Source organism: Apus apus, chromosome 4 (assembly GCF_020740795.1).
Source record: "Apus apus isolate bApuApu2 chromosome 4, bApuApu2.pri.cur, whole genome shotgun sequence".
Taxonomy (NCBI): Eukaryota; Metazoa; Chordata; class Aves; order Apodiformes; family Apodidae; genus Apus; species Apus apus.
Genome location: NC_067285.1, coordinates 102,169,799 through 102,192,353, shown reverse-complemented (window position 1 = coordinate 102,192,353; position 22,555 = coordinate 102,169,799). Strand labels below are relative to the sequence as shown.

The following is a 22,555-nucleotide window of genomic DNA, read 5'->3' as shown; positions in this document are numbered from 1 at the left end:
CACAAGTCTGTAGGAATACACATTCAAACATTGCAGAACATTTGGTGCTGCATTTCTAGATATAATAAAGCACCTGTTCATAGAAATATATTTTAAAAAAGAAAAAAAAATTGTCAGCAAAACCAGCCAAATGAGTCCCTGAGATCAACTTCAGATCCCATTCTCCAGGTAAGATACAGTATATGGACCAGCTTTAGATTACAATCTATTTAGTTCATGTATGCAAAACTAAGTAAGATGTCTTATTCATGCTCTTAAGAAGAACAGAAAACATTCCTGCACCACATTCAAACTTGCATTGTAAAAGGATTTTCCTATTTTATTTTACTTTTGATCAGGAAAGTGTGTATCCCTCTCAGAAAGGTACTTCAAGATAATAGCTGTGTACAGATGACAGACAGCTGAGTCATGTAAAAAAACGCAAGTATTTTAATTTGGACCTCACATCCACTGAAATATTCATCTAAATAAGAATCAACCCTTCCATCTAGTGGCACTTCAGACACTTTGGTACCTGAAGCACTGGCAAAAATAAAATAAAGATAAAATCTACTTACAATGTAGGGGATTTTATTTTGGATGCTTCATATTTACCTGCACAAATGAATTAAGGTATAAATCTACCTCTTCAGAGCAGCTTAGCCATTTTACATGGAGTAGAAGTATCTTCAACCCATGAATGTTGCACATACCTAAAGTTGCTCCTGGTTTGCTGTTTCATGGTTTGGAGTTATATGTGAGTGTCCCAAAAGGAAGTTACATTAGGTGTGGAAGGAGAACATGGCCCAGCTTCATTTTCCTCTTATTAAAATAAATGGTGCATCATTCTGACCACAGGAAGACTTTGAAACGTTCAGTGTCCATTTCACAGGCATGAAAGCAGTATTCCCTTAAGATTTCACAAATTTCCCAGAGTGTTTTACAGGATTAACTGTAATGAGAAATTGCCTAGCTAAACTGAAGCACAGAACTGCAGCTGACTTCTCTAACTGCCATTTTAGTACATAGGACAGTCTATTGCACTAATATATATCTCTGGAAAATGAAGAGTGCTTTCGCATCTTCTGCAAACATCTTTGTTTGATAGAGTTGTTTTCTGGCTGTTTATACAGAGAAACTTGGAATAGTTGGTCTTCTCTCCATTCCTCTCTATCTCCCCATGCATTCTGAATACTACCAACGGAAGATGCTGTCTGACTAGGAGTGTGTAAATAAAGAGAAAAAAATCTATCTCTTCTTACCCACTGCTGATAACCATTGATTACAAGGTTTGTCCAGGAAGCCCACTTACAGCTAAATGCAACATATAAAGAACAGCTAGTGTCATGGCTCCAAATCCTCCTTTTCTCATTGCTATGTTAACAAAACACATTTGCTCTATCATTCTGCAGTGTATGTTTGTGCTCTCTAACTGTATGAAATATCCTATTTCTTTTTAATTCTTCACATCTTTCCTCTTATTTCACAACTGTTGATATAGATATCAGCTACACAGTTATAAAGTATAGGCCAACAAAACAAATTACATTCAAGGACATTGTAAGACTTAGTAAGAAGGCATCTTGCCTGAATGCTGCTGGTAAAGTCATCTGGACAGACATCAGCCTTTTTAACTGAGCCTACTCATTTGAAAATTTGCTTTAGCTAATACAGACTCTGTCTTCCTCATGCACTAATCTTGCTTAAAACCTTCCTAGAAATAGCAGTTTCCAAAATGTGAAAATGTGCATGTTCTCTCTTTGCCAGGATTAATTTACACTAGTAAGTTACTTAACTCATCCTCTTGAATTATTTTTTAAATATTCTTCAGTGTAGTAGGCCCTCTCCCTGATTCTGAGAAGTCCACCACCAACCTTTTATGGCTTTTCTTGTTTATGACTCTCACATGAACATATGGCTCTTCTGTGCTAGAGATCACATCAAATGAAATTAAGACTCTCTAGGACCTTCTTTTCCTTTCTAAGTCCTCACTGTTGTTCTTGTCAGTGGTTGGTGTTGGACAAAGACATGTCTCACAGCTTGTAACAGGAAAATGGAGTTATCCATGGCATAATTTCCTTCATGATACCACAACAGCTGTGTGAAGCTGACAATCCCTTTCCCAGTTTTAATTACAGAAGATAGTAATTACCTGCATTGTAAGCATTAAGTAAAATAGTCACAAGTTTTTAATTAATTCCTAATGTTTGACAACTCCATTAGAAAGGCTTGCACATATGATCAGGGCAAATGAAACCACTGAATATACTTGGATGAAATGCAGTAATTTGACTCAAGACATAAACAGCTCCTCTGTTATCAGCTCTGTCTGTTAATACAAGCAGGTTCACAGCAGCTGCAACTCAAACACAGCAAACTATGTGAAATGCAGTGTATTAATTGGAACAAGAAGATAACTGACATCTTTGGGATGCAGCACTTCTGCTTGCTTTTAGAGATGGAAGAAATACAAAATCACACCAGAGACTGTAAGAGGAAGAAATCAATGGAAATCTGGCCTTTTAGCCCCTGCTGCTGTGATCATTAATCACTACTCTTTACGGTGGGAGAGAAAAGAAAGAAAGTTCTCAAATTAATTTCAGTAGTGAATGCTAAACAGGCATGAAGAAATGCACTTACTTCTCTCTGTTGAATATGATGAATTCTTTCCTAACAGTTTCCAAGCACTGCTGCAGGTGTATGTTCTTTAAAAAACAGCATGAAGAGGTTGATTAAAAAAGATGAAAAATCATAGCCAAAAAATCACAGCAACAGAAACAGTACTGAACAAAAAGGCTTGTGAATGAATACAATAAAAGGCATTTTGAAGACTCTTCAAGAGTGGGCCATGATAGCAAAATCAATCTTTCTTTCTTTTATAAAAAAGATCTCCACAAAGAATTCCTGAGGATTTTTACATCTGATAGCTCTAAGAAGAAAAGTTTGCATAAGCATTCAAAATCATAAAGAGTAGCAACAGAGTTTATAAAACCTCATGGAAATGAAATTCAAGCCTGGAAATGGTTATTTCTTAACCTTCTCAGAATTTTAGACTGTTTATATAATAGTTCTTTCTATGTGGTACACATTAGTCAAGACTGCAAGAGACAGCTTTAAAACTTTTCTAAATAATGAAGTTTTCACTGCATACTTTTGGTTTTTGGTAGTAGCAGCAGATAAATACTCCTTATAGCTATCTGTTCATGTATGGGAAGTGTATTTGCCAGCTGACAACACTTTTTCATACTGTAAGGGAGCACCCGTGAGAATCTTAAAAATTATTACAGCTTAAACATTCTGTTACTATTTGATTGAAATAAATGGTTGCTTTTCAACTCGCTTTGGTTTATGCTAGATATGTAAAATGACGGACATAGAGGTTGAGTCTTTCTTCAAACATGATAAAACTGGACTTAATTGAGTTTGTCTGTTAAAGACCGTAAATGAAGTGCCCCTGATTGCAGCCACAGTCCCCAGCTTACCAGTGGGCAGGTTTCCTTGGCTCCATCTTTGGATTTGTTTTTGGCAAGTCTCTTTTTCTTTTTATGGAGAGGCTTGGACTCTAAAATCATTTCTTCGAGTTCAAATGTAGGATCACAGTTCAGTCTTCCTTTCTGGTACAAAAGGATTCAAAGTTACTCTTTGAAGCATCATTGTTGTTTTTCAGTCTACCTGGCAAGTGTTAACATTAATAATTATCCAGATTCCCAATCACATCTTTAAAGCGAAAAGCCTGGAGTGATGTTTGAAGTTTAAATAAGGGCTGTAACATAAAAATCATATCAGAAAACAATTAGAAAATGTTGGCTCGTATTCCTGGTTATATACAGATGTACTCCTAGAGTGACCACAATTATGTCACCCAAATGAGATTGATTTGCCCAGGGTGTTCACCAGAATATTGGTTAGTGCTGTAGAACATAAATGGCAATGGCAGGAAGTGGTGCAGGAAGGGTGGGGAGTACCTCTAAGACCCTACTGATCAAAATCTGATTTTCTAAAGTTGCAGGTGGATTTGGTTCATGTTATCATAGATCTTGTTCATGACAACTAAGGAAGGAGCAGGTCTTTTCTGGTTAGCAGTGTTTATATATTTGAAAAATGGTTCCATTAAGTTTTTTCTTACCTGTTACTTACATCACTTAAATACTCTAGATTATCTATTTTAGTGTTAATTTGTGATGCTTGAACCAAATGTTAACATTCTCTGTTGGATCAGGAAGTCCTTTTTTAAGCAGGATGATCGGAAACACCATTTCTAAATGGTCATCTCCTTCCTTGATTCTTTTAAAATTCTTCCTTAATTCTTTTCAGGTTCTTAATTCTTTCAGATCTTTGTAGCATAAATGTTTACAGAAGCAGAGTTTAGGCCTTGAGGCTTTTTTTAAAATTCTGTTCATTAGTCCAGTAATCCATCTCATGACATGTGGGATTAACTGTTCCCTCTCTTATTTAGGGATAAGAGCTAGAGTATGGCCAGAAAAATCTATGGTTCAGCTGAAGCCAATACATTTTTTAAAAGTCACAATTTGGTATCCTAATTACTGGATCCGTGTTTTTCTACTCCTATAATCAGAATAACATGAGTTCCCTTCTCCTTCTCATTCTCTCAAAGCATTAAAAAACAATTTGCAAACAATTTGTATTGTGTGATTGAAGATCTTAAAAGCAGTCTGTTTTCCTCTGGGATTTCTGAGAGTTCAATCACACCATTATCACCATCAAGGTGGAGGTACTAAGATATGTCATATATAAATGGCAGATATTATTTAGTAACAAGACACTAAGCAGTAAAACCACATCAGAAACTACTTACATAACTTGTGGTGTCCTACAGAAAACATTTGATTTAGAGATCACTCCATATTTTTTATTCCTAGAAAAGTCTGTATAGTCTAAGTATAGTATTAGCTCTCTGATCCCTTTTCCTGCATACTATCCAGTTAGATTTAGTAAAATTTTTTGGGTTTTTTTGTTTGTTTGTTTGCTTTTGGATTTTTTGTGTGTTTTGTTTTGGATTTTTTTAGAAAAAAAATCTTTGTTTGATCAATATCTATTCCTTTCTTGACTATGTACAGTTTTAAGATCTTTTTTAGCATTTAAAAACTACATCACTTTAATTCTGAAGCTTTAAAAATGAAAGCAAATTACATTTAAATAATTCCTTGCTTCTTTATGAAATATTTAACAATACACAAAATTACTAACAATTTATAACTCCAAGCTGCATATAAAGAAAGTAGCCAAACCATAAAGAAAGACATATTCTAGTTAAATAATAACAATAATTTTTGGAGTCAAACTGCACAGGCCTCCTGTGTGCCTTTTGGCTGCAGAAGGTAGGCAAGCTCCTGACAGTAACCATAAGTTTAAAACTGTAGCTATGAAGCTCTCCCCAGTTCACAGAGCATGTTTGTCTCAATTCAGCCTCTCACTGAAAGCCTGAAAGCCAATAAATATTTTGTTGTGTGGCCCCAGTTAATCTGTGAAGGTTTTGGTGGAGCAACAGAGAGAAATGTCCTCAGAAAATGCCTGGCCAAGCCTGACCTCCTGAAATAGCAAAGTTTGCTATATAGAGAAGTGTTGTTGCCTCTCATCTTCTCATTGTTTTTCCTTACACACCTGATCAATCAGGTGGAACAAGCCCTGCAATATCAGCCTCTCCCCTGAAGTGTCTGGTAGAACTTATGATGGGATTTTCAGAATCATCTGAGTAAATAAAAGTAATTTTTCATTCTTATTTAATTTTAAATGTAGACTATTATTTTCCCAGTACAAGTGGGAACTAGAGCCTTCCAACCCCAGCCATAATCTGAGCTTCTGAATTATTTTGTCTGTTAGCTTTTGATAGTATTATGGTTTTCCCTCTTGTAACTCATGTTCAGCTGGAAAATGAAGATGTCATGATATCTTAGGATTTGAATCCTTTTCCATCTGTTTGTCTTTAACACCACAATTTCATTTGAGCAAATTAACTCTCTTAAGTTTTATTTCTGCATTTCCCTCCAAAACACGACTGAAGTGAATCCAAATGTGACAAGAACAGCTGTCTTTGGACACATATTTAGTGGCAGAAAGTTCAAAGTATTTCAGGAGGAATTCCTTTTTTCAGCTTCCACCACGTTTACCATTTTCAACACCAGCCACAGAGACAGGCCACTTGGCTAATAGAGCAGTTCCAGACCAATAGGTATCACAACTGCTTTTGAAATTCCATTTTAAAATATTTTTTTCACCGTCCTTAAGAAGCCAGGAAACTTATCTACAGTCTCTCAGGAGTAAGGTACCCTCAAATCACTCTAAATCCAGATGGAAAGAAGAAGACAGACATCAAAATTGTGATTTAAGGACTTAGGGATACAGAACATCACACTCTTGTTGTGCCCCAGCTCTATAGAGGGGAGGTGTAAGCAAGCTGGATGTGGAAAACTGGAAGTCCTATTATTAGGTCCTATTCCTATATCCAGACTACCATACTTCACCACTCAGGAGTCAGGGCTAGTAGAGTGATGCACATCATGTTTGTTGTGTTTATGCTCCTGGACCAAAACTCAGGAGCAGAGTTAGGATGGAGAATATGGCACTACTAATTCAAGCTTAAGTGGGAGGATGAAGGAAACTGAGAAGACATCCGGGGAAAGGATAATGCTGGGGCAGCCACAGGAGCAGAACACAGACTTGCCAAAAGCAGGTTTCAGTATCTGATTTTGCTGAAGCAAGTCAAAGTTCTCTTTCTTGACTTCAAGCCCTGAGATTTGTAACTATGTACTACTGTGCTTTAGAGAATCTGGATCCCTGTGTATGCTGTACCTTTGGGTATGGAGAACTGGATTTCTGTTTCAAAATACAAAGCAGGGTTGTGAAGCTTCCCACACACTGACAGTTGTGAATTCAACTTTCAGGTAAGAATTGGAGGTCTAAATAATTTGTTGCGTTTTGTCTGAGAAGAAGTTAGCCCACTCTTCTAACTTGGAAAAAAAAATAAATAAATAAAATCATCTTCATTCATTTTGCAGATCCCTGCCACCATGGAGAATGGAGTTTACTATCCATCAGGTCAGGTTTTGTTGTGCAGGGCTTTGCCTTCAGCAACAACCTGGGGGAGCATAGGGGAAGGGCCTGGCATGGCATAGCACTTATACCATCTATAGGGACTTTGCGTAAGAAGGAAGGAGTTCTGGCCTTGCTTTGGTACATATGAAATTCACCTCTCAAACTTTCAGCTTTCACCACAGTTAAGTTAAAATGTAGAAAAAAAGGAATTTCAGTTCTCTAGAACGTCGCTCTAAAGTGCCCAAGAGGGCTCTGTCTTTCTTTTCATCTAGTTATTTCCTCTTTGTGTTAGTTACCTGCTGTATTCCTGCTCTTTACCCAGCCTCCATGAGGGAAGCCCCTCTTGCCCACCCACAACTGTTTTCTCCTTTTGGACTTTGCTTCCAGAAGCAGCTCTGGTCAGATGCCAATAAGCCCTTCCAGGTGCCAGCAAACACTGCCAACACTGTCTTGGCAACCCACCTGGCTGCTTTTCCTCCATTAGAAAATGCCCTCTCTCCCTCATCTTCAGGGCTGGATTCTATCTCCATCAGTCTTAGCAAAAACTTTAGTGTGCCCCCGGATGAGGATAAGTTCTAGTTATTCCTCCTTCCTTGCATTTATTCACAGTTGCATTAAAATATATAAACAATCCTTAGTTTGCTACAAATGTACTGTTTGCTGCAATGATTAAACAAAGTGGAGAAACATGTTAGTACCACAGTCATTGTTTTTTATGCATGTCCAGCAAATCTATTCAGCTCACTAATGATCAAAATGGAAATGTCCCAAAAACACCAACAAAATGGAACCTCAGGAAAAAAGACACCACCAGATTCTCTCACAGAATCTGAATATTTCAGTGTAGGAAACTGTCACAAAGGAAATAGGTCAGTCTTTTGAAACAGTATTTTTAAATTCAAAAAGCAACAGCACATTGGGATGTTAAAAAGTCTTGCAAACGTTATTCAGATGCATAACTTTCAGAGCAGAAACAATCTTCTTGGTATTCTTTAGCTCAGAATTAATTCTGACAACCTAACAGCTGAAATGCAAAGTCTGGAAAATAATTTTTTATCTGAAAGGGAACAAAAAGTGAACTAAGGTTAATTGGTTTTTGTTGTGAACTAATGAAATGGGCCAATTTTTCTCTTAGCTGTGACTGAGTAAATGAAAGCAGAATCCACAGTAAAACTTCTGTTAGAAGCAAATCACTGAAGACCAATTAACACAAGTGTAAAGAGGTAAACCAACAATGATAACTGAAGTCAGAATTTGCAAACTTATTTCACTTGTAATATCGACTTACATTAGGAACAAAGCCTGGGGTCACAGCTTTCTCTACAACAGCATCCCAGTTGACATCAGCTAGGTATGGAGAGCTTTGGATGTCTGCAAGGCTTGAAAGTCGGCACTCTGGGTCCTTAGTGAGGAGCTGTGATCAAGCACAGACATTGTCACAGGGACTGGGTGCCATATGAAAGAGTAAAAGTATCACGCACATACATTGTATGATACACAATTTAAAGCAAGAAAATGGCTGGGGAATCCTCTAACAAGTCGTAGAAGTCCCAATCTAAAAAAATAGGAGTAAAAGCTCACAGGATATGAATATCATTTAATTGCCACCAGATGGCTGTTGCAAGCATGAAGTATATTAGTATGTTTATTAGTAACAAAGTCTGTTTACAAATACAGAATAGTCCAAGTGAGGCAAAGCATCACAGTTCAATTCCACCTAATAATTTGTATTTCATCTTTAATTTATTGGAAGACATTGTTGCATTGAGCATCCTGGCAGCAGTTAAAATTAACCACCTCATTGTTTCATCTATCAATAATAGGTTTCTCATTGCTGGAAAGGAAATTGATCTTTTATTGCTCAATTCACACATTCACAAACATTTCCTGCTTGAACATCAGTACTGATGATCTGAAACACCTGAAAGAGACAGATGGTCCTTGCAGCGTGGCCAGAAAATTACAAAAAACCCAAAACTTGGGATTTTAGGAATAAGGCGAGTCCCAAGGTTGTGATGCATTCAGAAAGGACCCTGTCTTGTAGCTTAGTGACATTTACTGCAAAGTGGCTCAACTTTTGTTGTTGCAACTATAGCGACTTGGGACGGGCAGAGGTAAGTCCCTTTTCATTTTTCAGCTCCCTGGCTGGAAGCTGTGGCAGAAATTCAAAGAGCAGAGTGGTCCTTCCTTCCCTCTCCCACAGGCACAACCAGGGTTGGAAAGAACGGAGTCAGGGCACAGAGTGGGGATTATTGATCCCCAAAATTTTGCTATCACTAATGAATCAGTTTTCAATAAACAAAAATGCTAAATTCCTACTTCTTTGAGGCTATGGAAAGCCTGAGTCTAAGCCTAAAATTAATCCAGGTTCACAAGAGAAAATACCTCACTACTCACATTTTTTACTCAGATTTTGGCTATCTAATGTGTGTGCTTGTCTGATGCTTCTGCATTGTTAGAGGGGCTTCTGGAAGAGGAGGGAAGAGATGACAGAAGGTTTTTGTGCTTTCTTACCTTTTTTAGTAGAGCTATCATGCCCTTGCACCATGCAGATGAGTAGTGAACTCTTTCTATCTTGAACATGTTGAGTACCTCATCTATGGGGGTTGCTGAATGAATTTCATAGGGCCTCTGGAATAAAGTTAAACCCAGATCAGTTCAGCAAGAGTGGATAAAAGAGTCCATACAATTCACATTTTCCTGATCTCAATATTGTTTATGCTGGAAATATTAAAAACACCAAAACATCTTATAACAATTTTGAGGCTAATCCTTCTTTCCATGTCTGCTTTTTTAGGGTTATAATGGATGTAATTACTCATAGATGCATTTCCTTTGCAAATTTTTCTCTCATGAAAAGAAGTATCAGTTCAAATGAGATGGCTGAATAATTTTGCTCCTGGGACATTCTGTGAGGGATGTGGATTATTCACTATTTTTTACTTGCAGTACTAGAATGCTCGTGTGATCTAAAATGACAAAATGGAAAAGTGATGGCTGAAGGGAGCTTCACCGTCTTGATTTTACTGAGTAGGAGATAGAGAAATTAAAAAAGCATTTTACAAAAATCTGAGAAAGAACCACAGTAAAAACCCAGACTCCAAATCTCAGTTGTTCTCCTTTGCCCATTTTGAAATCTAAAATCACCTCACTACGTGGACCTATGGGTTATATGGACTTGCTCTCCTGTGTTTGCAGTGTGCAAATTCTTCTATAGGTGAAAAGAAGTCCCAGGCTTCACAGTGCTTTATTCATGATGATTACTGTGATTTATCTTATTAAACGCAGCATTTGGAAAGGAAAGTACTCAATAAAAATTTATGTTCTTATTAATTATTTTGCATGTATTTTTATAGTCTTATATTTGTGAAGCAAGTTGTTAGATGATACACTCTGTCGATGTATCTTTTTTGGGCAAGGAGAGATTGTGGATTGCTTGTGAATTAAGTTGTACCCAGCAGGTGACAAATGCAAGCTATGGGAGATGGGATCTGCAGCCAAATGCCATCATAGTAGCAATATGAAAGCTGATGCACCATAATTCACACACAACATAGAAATAGTTACCTTCTAATCCAATATCCTCAACAGCAAAGGGCACACACTGCCTTCACTAGGAACAGAATCATCCTTGGACTTTTACTAGCAAGGCTTTGCACAAGATCATAGTTTAAGAATATTTACAAGTGTTAGCTATCTAGTCTGATAATGAATTGGAGCCTCTCTTCATAAAGGCCCAGAAAATATTATTATTTTCGGGAAATTCATGCACATGTTTAACTTTCAACATATGTATGAAACTAAGTCCATTCTAAGGCATTGGGTTGTTCTAAAAATAAATCTAAGGATTGCTTAAATCATTTTGCTTTGATTCACATTCAGTTCATCTGTTGTCATTTATCATGTCCATATGAATCCAACAGGACCTAAATGCCTGTTCTAAATGCATAATTTTATTGAATCAAGTTCAAAACTGTAATTTGAAATGGTCTATCTTATGCTTTTCCCTAACTGTGATCATGCTGCCATAAAAAAAGCTATTAAAAATGAAAGGCTTAAATTGTGTCTGTTGTCAAGAAATAACCTACTGCTGATTTAGACTTGATATAACAATGTGACCAACATGGTCATTGAGCCAGATTTTACACCAACTGCTGGAAATAGTGATTTAGCTCTAAAAATAACAATTTTAAGGAATAATGAATAATTGAAAGTTTTTCTATTAAGAGTGATTCTCCCCAAGCTTTTTTCCTCACTGGAAGACAGTTAAAAACTTACCTTATTTTAAAGATTTCCAGCATTCTGCAGTCTTGGGTTTGTTTGTTTGTTTTTATTTGTTTTTTGTTTGTTTGATTGGTTGTTTGGTGGTTTTGTTTTGTTTTGTTTTGTTTTGCAGGGGTTTTTTGAGATCTGCAGAGATTTTTAAGATGAAGTTTAACTTCATGGACTTGGGGAAAAGGTCAATTTTTTTGTGCAAAGTTTCATGATTTTACATTTTTCTTGTTAAGTCTTTTATTAGTAATTGGCTAGGAAGAGAAATATGACTGCAACATATTGAGAAATGCTAGTACTACCGTGGAGAGCCAAAAGTTTCTTGAGACAGCTCTGTACTGGATGCACCCTACTCCTGTAGCTACAGCCCTGTTCCCAGCAAGGTGCTGTCATGGCTGCCTGACAGTAGAGAACAACGTGTGAGGATGGTTGTGACCCCCTGAGCACCTTGAGCCTCTGAATCACAGAATCATAGAATGGTTTGGGTTGGAAGGGACCTTTTAAGGCCATCTAGTCCAAACACCCTGCAGTGAGCAGGGACATCTTCAACTAGACTCTTCCATCTCATAGCAATGGAGGTAAATACAAACCAAAATTCAGTTCAATAAATAGCAGCTCATTTTTACTTAGCTCCTCTTGAATCCAGGCAGGCAGTGTCAGATGCTATGAACAGCTCAGGGATAGAAAACAATCAAAATTTCAGATAGTTCTAATTTCTAATTCTCCCTCCTTCTTTCCCACCTGCCTGCCCTGTGCATCAGCAAGCACCAAGCTTGGGTTGCACAAAGTTCTATCTTCAGGCTGCTCTGCTCAGTGCAACACTCTCCTCTGTCCCCAGCACAGCTGCAGTGCTGCAATGGGGATAGATTCTCACTGAACAAAGTGGGGTGGGAGTGTGGAGGAGGAGGGTCTGCCTGCCTGCAGGTCTAACTCGCAGCCTTGTACCCACAAGCTGCTTCTTGGCAGCCATCTGCACAGGGCTGCTGCAGCGGGTGGAGCTTTGGAACTCCTGGTTGTTGCAGACAGCAACATGCCTCGGGTTAAACACCTGCTGCTACTTCTCTTGTCATTGCTTCTGTCAGTTTAGGCCTTCTCTGGACTAGAAAATCTTGGAAACACAACTCAGGAAAAAATACACCTTTTCCTAGTCAATACAAAAGTGTGGGCTGCCAAGCTACCCTCTGCCTTGCTCACTGGGCAAGAGCTGCCCTTCAGGAGAAGCAAGCAGCTGGCTCAGGTGACTAGAGCCTGGACAGATAGCAATGTTTTTATTTAAAAAATAAAATAAAATATTCAGTATCAGCTTTGCTTTGCCTGTAGCCAGATAGACCTATTCAGAAAAGACTTAATGGCTCTTGGCAAATGGATACCATTCCATATAATTTTTCATTTATTAAAGTGACTAGTGATTAGTCTTAGGAGTTCAGCTTTACACAATCATTCATTGTGCCGCATTCTTGGAGACACTCCTTGGTGAAAGGGTTGATACAAAACCAGCAGAATGTTCTTTTAATCTATTATATGTGCAGCTACTACTACCATCTGTGACTAAGGTTGAGAAGGTATTATGCTTATCAGTGCCAGACCTTAAGAGTTCAGGTTAAAATTTTCCATCCTGAGAAGAATCTCAGCTTAAAAGCTCAGTAATTTTTGAGAATAGCAGTAGAGAAAAATTGCAAAGACTTATTTTTTTCTTTTCTTTTTTTGAAGGTTTTCAGTACTACTGTGCTTTGGGAGCAAGGACTGAGATTTGGCATGGGAGAGTTCTTTTTATCAGGAGCATGACTTTTGTAATTTCTATGGAAATACAAAGTAGATCAGCCAAGTGAAAGCCTTTGAAAAGATTCTGAACTGGAATAACAATGTGCAGAAACTCTGAAATGTAGTTTCCATGTAAAAATGGGAATAATAATAGTTCTTTATTTCTAATTTCCTTTGGCTGTCGTTCTACATAAAACTGTGAGACCTTTGTGGGATGGGTGGTCTCACATTATGAAGTACTTAGTAGGACAGGGTAATTGGACTGCATTAGTGTCATATGATTCCAAATACTTCCTTAAAACATCATGCTGCAGCGCAATGAAGTCCTCTTTCCAAAACAGGAATTAAAAATTAAAAAAATCCCAGCTACTTTAGCGATGTCATTATCCTGAAATAATGTTTAAATTACTGTTTTCCATAGGGAACAGTAAATATTCAAGCAACAAACTCAAGTCCGTTGAATCAAAATGGAAAAGAATTTCCCATTATCTGCTGTGGTATGTGAGCAGGAAAATTCTTCATTAAGCTTATTCACATAATTGATTAGATAAGTAACAAGTGCACTGGCAGATAAACATTTTCTGTAGTTGGCTCAAGCATCTTAGGGTGTTACATTAGCTTTTTTAAAGTATTAGCCAAGATAATAAAAAAATATCATAAAGTCTGAAGTAACTAAACTTCTATTTGGAAAATATACCACTGTTTCCAATTCAGCATTGTGGAGAAGCCATTAAAACATTTGGCCTTTCCTTAGCCAAATTTAGTCAATTTTTCAAAATGTAATTGAGAGTGGGGTGAAACTTTCCCAAGAGCGTTTCCAGCTGGAAAAGACCCATGACAAGAATCTTGACTTCAACCACAGCCTCATCCATGCAAATTTTATGAAGAAAGATGCACTCAAGGCACTGCAAACTTTGGGACTTCTGTCAGTAAATGTGTTAAGTAGCAACAAAACCCAAGATTCTTACCCAGCCTCTCAGTAATTCATATGCTGTAATTCCTAGTGACCACCAGTCTACTGGGTATGAGTATCCTGGACCTCCATCCATAAAGGCCTGGAACACTTCTGGAGCTGAAACAATAAATCAAAGAAAGAAAAAATGCATTATACTAAGGTTAGACTATGAATCATTGATGTTGACAGCTGAAAAATGAATAAGGACACCATCAACTGCAATTAAATACATTTATAAGCAAAGCAATTTCAGGATGCAATTTCAGTGTCTTGGTTTGCTGGCAACAAGAGACCACTGGTCAGGGTTTTTCAAAAGTCAGCAATTTTTTATGATAATTCTTACCTGGTCCCTTTACATTTTTTATTTTGTGAATATAAATAACTAACAGGGGGGGAATTCCTAAACTGAAGTATGAATATTTAGGGTAAAGCAAACATTTTATGAGACAAATATCTGCAAGCAAGGTGATTCTTTGTGACTGAGGGATGTTTTGAACCTGGTAAATCTCATCCATATTCTACATTTCATGTGTTTGAAAAGTATTCAACACAGGAAAATGGTAATCAAATACAAAATCTTACACTGTTTGTATGCTGTGAAAAACTCTGTCATGACTGGAAATAATGCATTGACAATAAAGTAATGAATTCTGAAAAAAAAAACAAAAAACAACACAACAAAACAAGCAACCAAAAAAAAAAAATACAAACAACCACACAAAAACAAAAACCCAAACAAACAAACAAACAAACCCAAATAAACCCCCCCATGTTCCTAGGGGGAAACAAGTTATTTTCAAAACAAGGATCCAGTTGGCTAATTTCATCAAGAAAAACATTCTAAATAATGCCATTGTAGTTTCATCAGAAAACCACATATAAATAAGAGAGGATATTAAATTAAGTCAGTCATGCTTTTCTAATTCTTTCACAGCAGAATCTCAGTACACTTTGTGAAAACAACACTTTCCCTAGGGATTTTCTAAACAACACTGTCACCAACTGTAACGCTGCACTAGATTGCAGTTACCATGTAACCTTTTCTGCCTACAATATTGAGTCTAATGTACCACATGATTCAGTGGGAGGTGTCCCTGCCCAGGCAGGGGGGTTGGATCTAGATGATCTGTAAGGTTCCTTCCAACCCAAACCATTCTATGATTCTGTTATTACCACCTCATTATCATCGCATCACTTTCTAATGGGCACACTGCAACAAAGAGTGTAAACTGGTCACAGATACTTCTGAATGGCAGTTTGGGATTTGACTGCTTGTAGCATTTAGAGAAGCATCTTTCATTAAAGGAAAGGCATTCCTTTCAGAGGAGTTTTTCAGTCCTTGCATTATGGATGGCAACCTAACAATTTACAACTCCAGACCTGACTTCAGAAAGTCTTGAAGAGCTAAACCTGATAGAGGATTTTGACATCCATTCACTAGATCCAGCACCCCTCGGATCTGCAGATTAAAAAGTAATGAATGAATGAAAGCGGTCCTATGCTCTTTGCCCAGAAGGATCATCTCTAAATACATTTGGTAGGAGAACTGTGGGCAACTAAATAAATATTTTTGCCAGAATACATGTGTTTGGGGAATAGCTGAGCAGTGGATCTCTGGCACAGGCACAGGTAAGCTTCTATGTCAGAAGAACCAATTCTGGGTGCAAACGGGCTAAAAGCATGAAGGATAAAAACAAAAAAATATGAAGGTTTAAAATTCTAGATTGATTTTCTTTAGGATTGTTATTGAAATAGATAATCTGTAATATTTTAAAATTTGAATTTGATCTGAAGCCCAGCTTGGACAGCCATCCTGCAACCTGCTGTGGATAGGTTCTTCCAAAAGATGTTAAGAATTGAGCTTGCCAGCTTGGAGTAAAGGCAGCAACTCTGCTGTGTGCCCACTTTCTGCACATATCCTCTCTTGTCAAAACACATTTAGAATAAGAATATCTTTTACCCCCATGCATTGACCTAACTTTAAGGATTCTGCCTTGAAAAGTTCATTCATGTGAACAGAAGGGAGACAGCTTCAGATCTTTTTCCTCAAGCAAGTTCTACCAAACAAAGACTTTTCAGGAAAATAGGTGGTTTTAATCCCAAAGAGTGAATTCAAAGACAAGTGAAGAAATTATATAATTGGTAGGTCTTAGTCTTCACAGATCCCCATGGGCAAACATCTTTAACATAATGGAGAACTGCTTTACTGGAGCTGCCCAAAAGAATACCTTCAACAGCAATAACTTCATCCTGCCTCACTGCTCACATTGCTGTGAGGAGAAGACTGGACTAGAGAGTTCTAAGCCTGCTACTTACATGACTCACCCTACAATCCTGCAGTGATAATGAAGCTCAAGATACCACCTTCTCACAGCCCATCTGAGCAGGGTGATGAAGGGGCCCAGATCTCAGAAATTATTCAGTCTTTGGGCCTGTGGAATTGCCCTTCACGAGTGGCAGAAATGTGATCCACCACCTTTCACGAAAGACTTTGGTAACTACAAAGACAGACCATTTTAAAACTAATGCCATTCTGACCTGGGATGTGTGCTAATTTTAACAGGGCAAACAAAAACATCAGAAATATTTCTGTGGCTTACATGATAATGATTTAATGTACGTATTTAACTTCAGCAACTCTCCAAGCTGTATTTTTCTCTTATTAACAGACTTTCATTCTTTCACTGCTTATCTGCTTTGCTTTCTTGAAAAATTACATAAAATGAGTCCACCTTTGCACTGCATTAAGTGGGCTTCAGTGCATTCCTTGGTTGTCCCTAATATGTATTTCCAGTTAACAGCTTATGATTTTTTTCCAAAAATCCTCTTCAGAGCTCTCTTTTTTGATGTTTTGCACTGTATCTTTATAATAATACCATATTACTGCAGATTGTCTCTGCACCAGGAGAAAGATTCCAAGGAAGCAAAGAAATGGTTATTTTGCTTTAAAGTAAAACCATGCCGAAGCACAGCTAAAAAAATTGAACATGAAAGCAAATCTGGAGGGTCTGCATCCATCTCAGAAGCAGCTGCTTCCTGTGATATCCATACTCCTGTTCTGTGTGTTTAGCCACAGTTTGAGGTCCAAATAATTTTGTGAAGTAGAGATTCATTTCTGAAAAAAGTGATTCGTATATATTACTACACACTGCAATTGTCACAGCAAATGATCTACATTGTAATGGTGTAGAGGATACATCCCATATTGTATGCATGTTTGTTTCCCTAAAGATCTGTTAAAAAAATTAAGTACAAACCTGAAGTTTTACTTAAGTGGTTGGCAATTCTGTACCCCATTTGTGGAAAATGATAAGTATCTAAAAATATGATTCATGAGTTGAAATAAGAGAATATAAGTGCAAACACCAATAAACTCAATTTTCCCTATAATTTCCTACTGTAAAAGAGCATTTTTTAGATATTCTAAAATACTTCTAAGTAGGGTTTCTTAAAATCTGCCAAGTATTCAAAGGAATCACTTAACTCCATTGTTAATTCTAAGTGCTCCAGGTCTCTGAAATTCAGGCCATTTTAACTTGGTGAGTTTGAAAATGCTATCCATGATAAAACAGTCAATTCGAGGTCTATCACTTTGAACAGTTGGCACATAAAATAGCAGTTATTATTTTATTGGAGTTTAATCATAAAGATAATTCATCAGACTAATTCATGAAGTGAAGAGCTTGGAGTGGCTCTGATACAAAGCCTAAATAACACAATGTGGCATTTCTTTTCTGATGGACTGATTTGTTTCACTTCTTTAGCAAGAAGCTAATCAAAGAGCAGCTGATGTACTTGCCTACTGCTACCTGGGAGAGTGCTGAGTGCTGATTAAGAAGCTTACAGAGCTATTACTTACTTTGAAGCATTGCCAGCTTCCAGAAGATACTTTGAAACTTTGCAAAATTGGAGACAGGGGAACTGCAATGAGATGAAGGCATTAAGCCCTTCTTCAAGTGGCCTTTATTATATGCTAGCAAATCAGTATATTTAGGTAATAACTTGCAAGTGAGTTTTGCAAGATAGATTAGTTGTAAGGAGCTGATTGTCCATGTGTAGCTAAATGTCGCCAATGAGAGCTGGTCATTAATTACTACAAAATGCCTGGTGGCAATGGTATTAATAGGAAAAACTGAATTTTTTTTTTTGGATTATCAAGCTCAAATGGGCATATATCCACAGCACACCTCAGGAACAAAATCCTTGACTAGATAGAGCCAGCTAGAGTTGGCTAGCTAGAGCTCTCTGCAATCCATTTGGATCTGAACAGACATCCTGCTTGTCAGTGAGGGGAATCAGAGGTTTGTAGCATAGGGAAGAGGTTGCAAAGCAATGCACTCTGCCAGTCATGGAGCAAAACACACCTCAGTGGCATAGGCTTTTTGGTACTGTCTGAGTTTTCATAGCTAGGAAAATAGAATTCAGTGTCATTATCTGAGGTTCAGCATGGTACCAGGCTGCCAGTTATTATACCCTTCATTATATCAGTTCCTGATCTTGGAAAAAAAAGAAGTAAAAAACCATATACACACATATATACAATGCACACAGTATAAACAATACTTTCATTGACCAGCACAAAACAAGCTGTTAAAAGTTTAGACCTTTCAAAATTTTAAATGTGTGGATGACTTGTTGTATATAACACATTCATAGTTTCACCTTGATGAATCAGGCTTAGCAGATGACAGATTGAGCAGAATAAAAATTAACTTGATTTTTGAAATAATATTCCAAGAACCTTGGACTGAGATGGTTCAGTGCAATATTAACTGCTTTCTCAGCACTGTAATGTGAAAATATTCACTTTTCTCTAAAAAGTAAATTTAGAGGTCAGTAATTCTTCTAGGTTATGGTTTAAACAGAAAACAGAAATCAAACCATAGTGATCCCAAGTGATCTTTTACTTGCAGGAGAAGCTCTTTTAAGAGCAAAATGAAACAAAATTATTTCCCTCTCCCTGAATATAAACGTGGACTTCATAAACCATTCATTTACTTCCTAGTGTTATTTTCTCATGTGCTAAAAGGACCTAGATTATAACAAACAACTTCCTGACTCAGAGCTTTAGACTAGCCAGCTGCTAACTTCTGTTGTATAAGGCAAAGTGCTGCTTAAAGCCTGACCATGCTGGGCTGGCAATTCTCTAACATAAGGACAAGATTTGTTACAGCAAGATTTAGTACCATTATTCACATAATACACCTCAATAGATTTAATGCTCATATTTAATGCAATTATCCAATCAAAGTAAATATTGTATGTACCATTACCTGAATACAGACACTGCATTTAGAAGGCCTTATTGGTTTGCCATATACAGCCTCTCCTGCCCTTACTCTGAGTGCTGTCCTCATAAAACCCTCTGCATTGCTCAATAACCCAACAACCCAGTTCTTGCCCTTGGATTTGCACAGAGATGCCCTTATTGCATCTCTGAACATCTGGATCAACCTTAGAAAAACAACCTCAAGTTGCTAGCCTCATTGAAAGAAAGCCCTAAAATTATACAAAAGAGCCTGCCTTACTCCATCCAAAAGCTCACAGTGGCTATAATGCCAGTTTTTCCAGCAACTTTTTGAAGGGATTCTGTCAAAAAAAACCCATTTGCTACTTGGAAGATCAGGCCAATGTATGGACAGCAGCCGATCTGCACCAGCACTGAAATGAACTGGTCTGGATAACTGCAGATTCACAGGACAGACTGTGCCTGACACATCAGAAGGACTATAATTCTCCTGCCTCATGTACTCCTACCAGTATAGCAAACGTCTTTGCATCAGTTTATGCATGCTGAAGCCTCGTTGGTTTTAGGAGTTGTCCTGGGGCAAAAGAGCCCTGCTGGGCAGCTGGAAGTCCCAGTTCACTGCCCTGTCTGCCACCTCTGCAGGAGGGATTCTCCCCCAGACCTGCCTGCAGAGCTCTACATTGGATCAGACCTTTTCAGGCAGTTTAAAAAATAAATAAATAAAAGTTCAAATCAAACCCAGCACTTGAAATCAGTATGGAGTTGTTTGGGTTGTGTTGTTTGTTTGTTTTTTAAACGGTCAAAGAAATTATTGTACCTATGCAGTTTTGCTGGAAGATCTCAAAGTATGGTAGGAGCTTGGGGAGCACAGAAGGGTAAAAAGCAGCTGGAGACAATAACTTATTTTCTGATCTACTGAAGTTTTTCAGGTGCTTTTTTGCTTAATTTTTTATATCAGAGCAGAGCCAAAACCTGAATACCCACTCACAGCTCAGTGCTTAATCCTTTCAGCTGGTGCTCCAAACACAAGCTGAAAACCCCAGCAGTATGGTGAGTATTTATCTCCGCACCTCAAAGCTTCATACAGCCACTTTCAGTTCTTGCTTATCAGGACAAACAGCAGCTTGTGCTGGCATCATGGTGTCTGCTTGGGATCAAAAAAGCAAGTAGTGACATTACCAGTGAAATGCTGTAGATAGCAGCCAAACCCCTGGTAGCAAAAGGGTGGGATTTTAAAAAAACTAAACATTGCCTTAACTGCACTCAAAAAGCAACAAGCTGCAAAATGCTATTCAATTTCAGAGCACTTTTTAGTGTGAGTGAAAGGAAGGGCAATGTTGAACACCTTTGAAAACTCAACTCCAAATTTGTCCCTGCTTGACTGTAACTAGCTCAGGAACAAATTAAGCACTACAGGGTATTTTTACTTTATTTGGGGTGATATTGGGACACCCACTAACTGTCGTTTGACTCCAATAGTACTCCACACAGTATTGATTGATAAATACAGATGACTCACATGTTATAGAAGTTCAGTGGACCTCTGTAAATCCACACTCCTCTGGTAATCTCAGGTGTACAGACATTATTCAAAGTGACAGCAAATTATTAAAGCAGCTGTGAAAATCTGAGATAACAAGCCTGTAGCATAGGAAGCGGTAACTGAATTTTTTCACACAATTTACGGCAGATTTTATGAGCTTTGGATTTTTGTCAGCTGTATTTATATCATAAAATCTGGGTTTTTTTCTGATTTCAAGACACAGTGTGTTACTTGGATAACTTCTGCCTCTGTTGAAAAAAACCCACAAATCCTCTACCTAGCCTCCCTAACCCTCCTACCACCAGAAACAGGAAAAAAATCCTTAACAAAGCCTAAACCCCCCGATTTATAACCTCTGAATGAGAAGGTTTTGCAACACTCACAAATAATGTACAAATGAATGGAAATTCCATCATTCAAAAAGTATGTGCTATAGGGCTCAAATACATCTAAATTTGAGTGAGGAATAAACAAAATGTGGTATCTGTAATATTTTCTAAATATGGTTTAGTATTTAACATTTATTTAAATGTAGCTGAACAACCTGTTGCAGGGGAAAGGGCCATTACTGCAAACGGGTGCCCAACACAGGGCATGTTTTCTGAGACACAACTATATTTCTTGCAGCCTGCATGAGGAACCAATACAAGAAACTTTTTTTTTTTTTTTCTTTCCTGCTTATCAAGGTAGAACAGCACTGAAAATGGCAAACAATTACCCAGGTGCTTCCAGCCAAGAAAATGCAGATTTTCTTTAAACACAAGAGACCTGATGAGCAGCTTTCTGTAGGAAGAGCCACAGCTGAATATCTCAGGCACAGGCTGAGCCCAGGGGCTGTGCCCTGCCCTGCATTGGCTTTCCTGGTCCACATCCCGGTGCAGATTGGAGGGGGTCCCCCCAGAAGTGCTTCTGTTTGTTTGCCAGCAGCAGGCAGGCCTGCCAAAAGCCAGCTAGGTCCGAAAGGCCACTGCATCACCAGCATAGAATGACGGGTTAGAAACCTCACAGTTTTCAAAGGGTTGTTACTATAACAAAAACTTTGACCACACCCTCAGTAGCAGGTGGTGTAGAAGATTTGACAGGTACATTTGTCATTATAAAATCAGACAAGGGTGACACACACAAGTTTCCCAAACCAGCTTAGGGCACATAATGTCTTTCAGAGCTACAGCACTCTGAAAAGTATGAGACAGGAACTCTGAAGACCCCTGAATACTAAGAAGCCCGTTTCACTTCAGCATTTCAAGTCAATGGCTTTGAGAAGTAAAACTGCAGAAGCATCTGGAAGTATCCTGTCCTGCCAGGCTGTTGGTCTTACTCCTTTCAGATTCACTGTTGTTCGTGTTTTTGTTGCTTATTTGTGGCAGGCATTTCACTTATCTGAGTGAATCAGCTGGGAAGGGGAGCACAGACAATTAACAGGCTTTCTGGAGAAACATTCAGGTTCAGATACATGTCATTCTGCATAATCATTTAATAACCAGGGAAACAGGCTGAGGAAATTTCAGGCTGAGAAAGACTTAGGGGCAGAAAGGCTAATATGAAGTGGGATTAAGCAAAGGCTGCCCGAGCTGGCTGGCAGCATGCTTAGCATCACAAGATAGGGATCTTAATCAGAGCAGCTAGTGTATTTTTAAAGCACAGTATCAATTCACTGCGTTTTTGCCTGAATATCAATTTTATGCAGTCATGCTGCATGTGAGCAAATTGCTAGCAATTTCTCAGCCTATTTCAATAAGATTTC

General features: G+C 38.0%; 1 protein-coding gene across 3 annotated transcripts in view; it reads right to left on the bottom strand.

Annotated features, from left to right (window-relative positions):
* The window catches only part of STK32B (serine/threonine kinase 32B), a 162,427-nt gene that overhangs the window by 14,969 nt on the left and 124,903 nt on the right, over window positions 1-22,555 (bottom strand). For 2 of the 3 annotated variants that reach the window (XM_051616551.1, XM_051616549.1), the window contains exons 7-11: window positions 14,034-14,137; window positions 9,547-9,663; window positions 8,321-8,446; window positions 3,462-3,593; window positions 2,620-2,684 (exon numbers count right to left, since the gene is read on the bottom strand). In XM_051616551.1, coding sequence (XP_051472511.1) covers window positions 2,620-2,684; window positions 3,462-3,593; window positions 8,321-8,446; window positions 9,547-9,663; window positions 14,034-14,137 — 544 coding nt within the window. The remainder of the gene's footprint in view (window positions 1-2,619; window positions 2,685-3,461; window positions 3,594-8,320; window positions 8,447-9,546; window positions 9,664-14,033; window positions 14,138-22,555) is intronic. The other variant, XM_051616550.1, reaches the window with a different exon arrangement.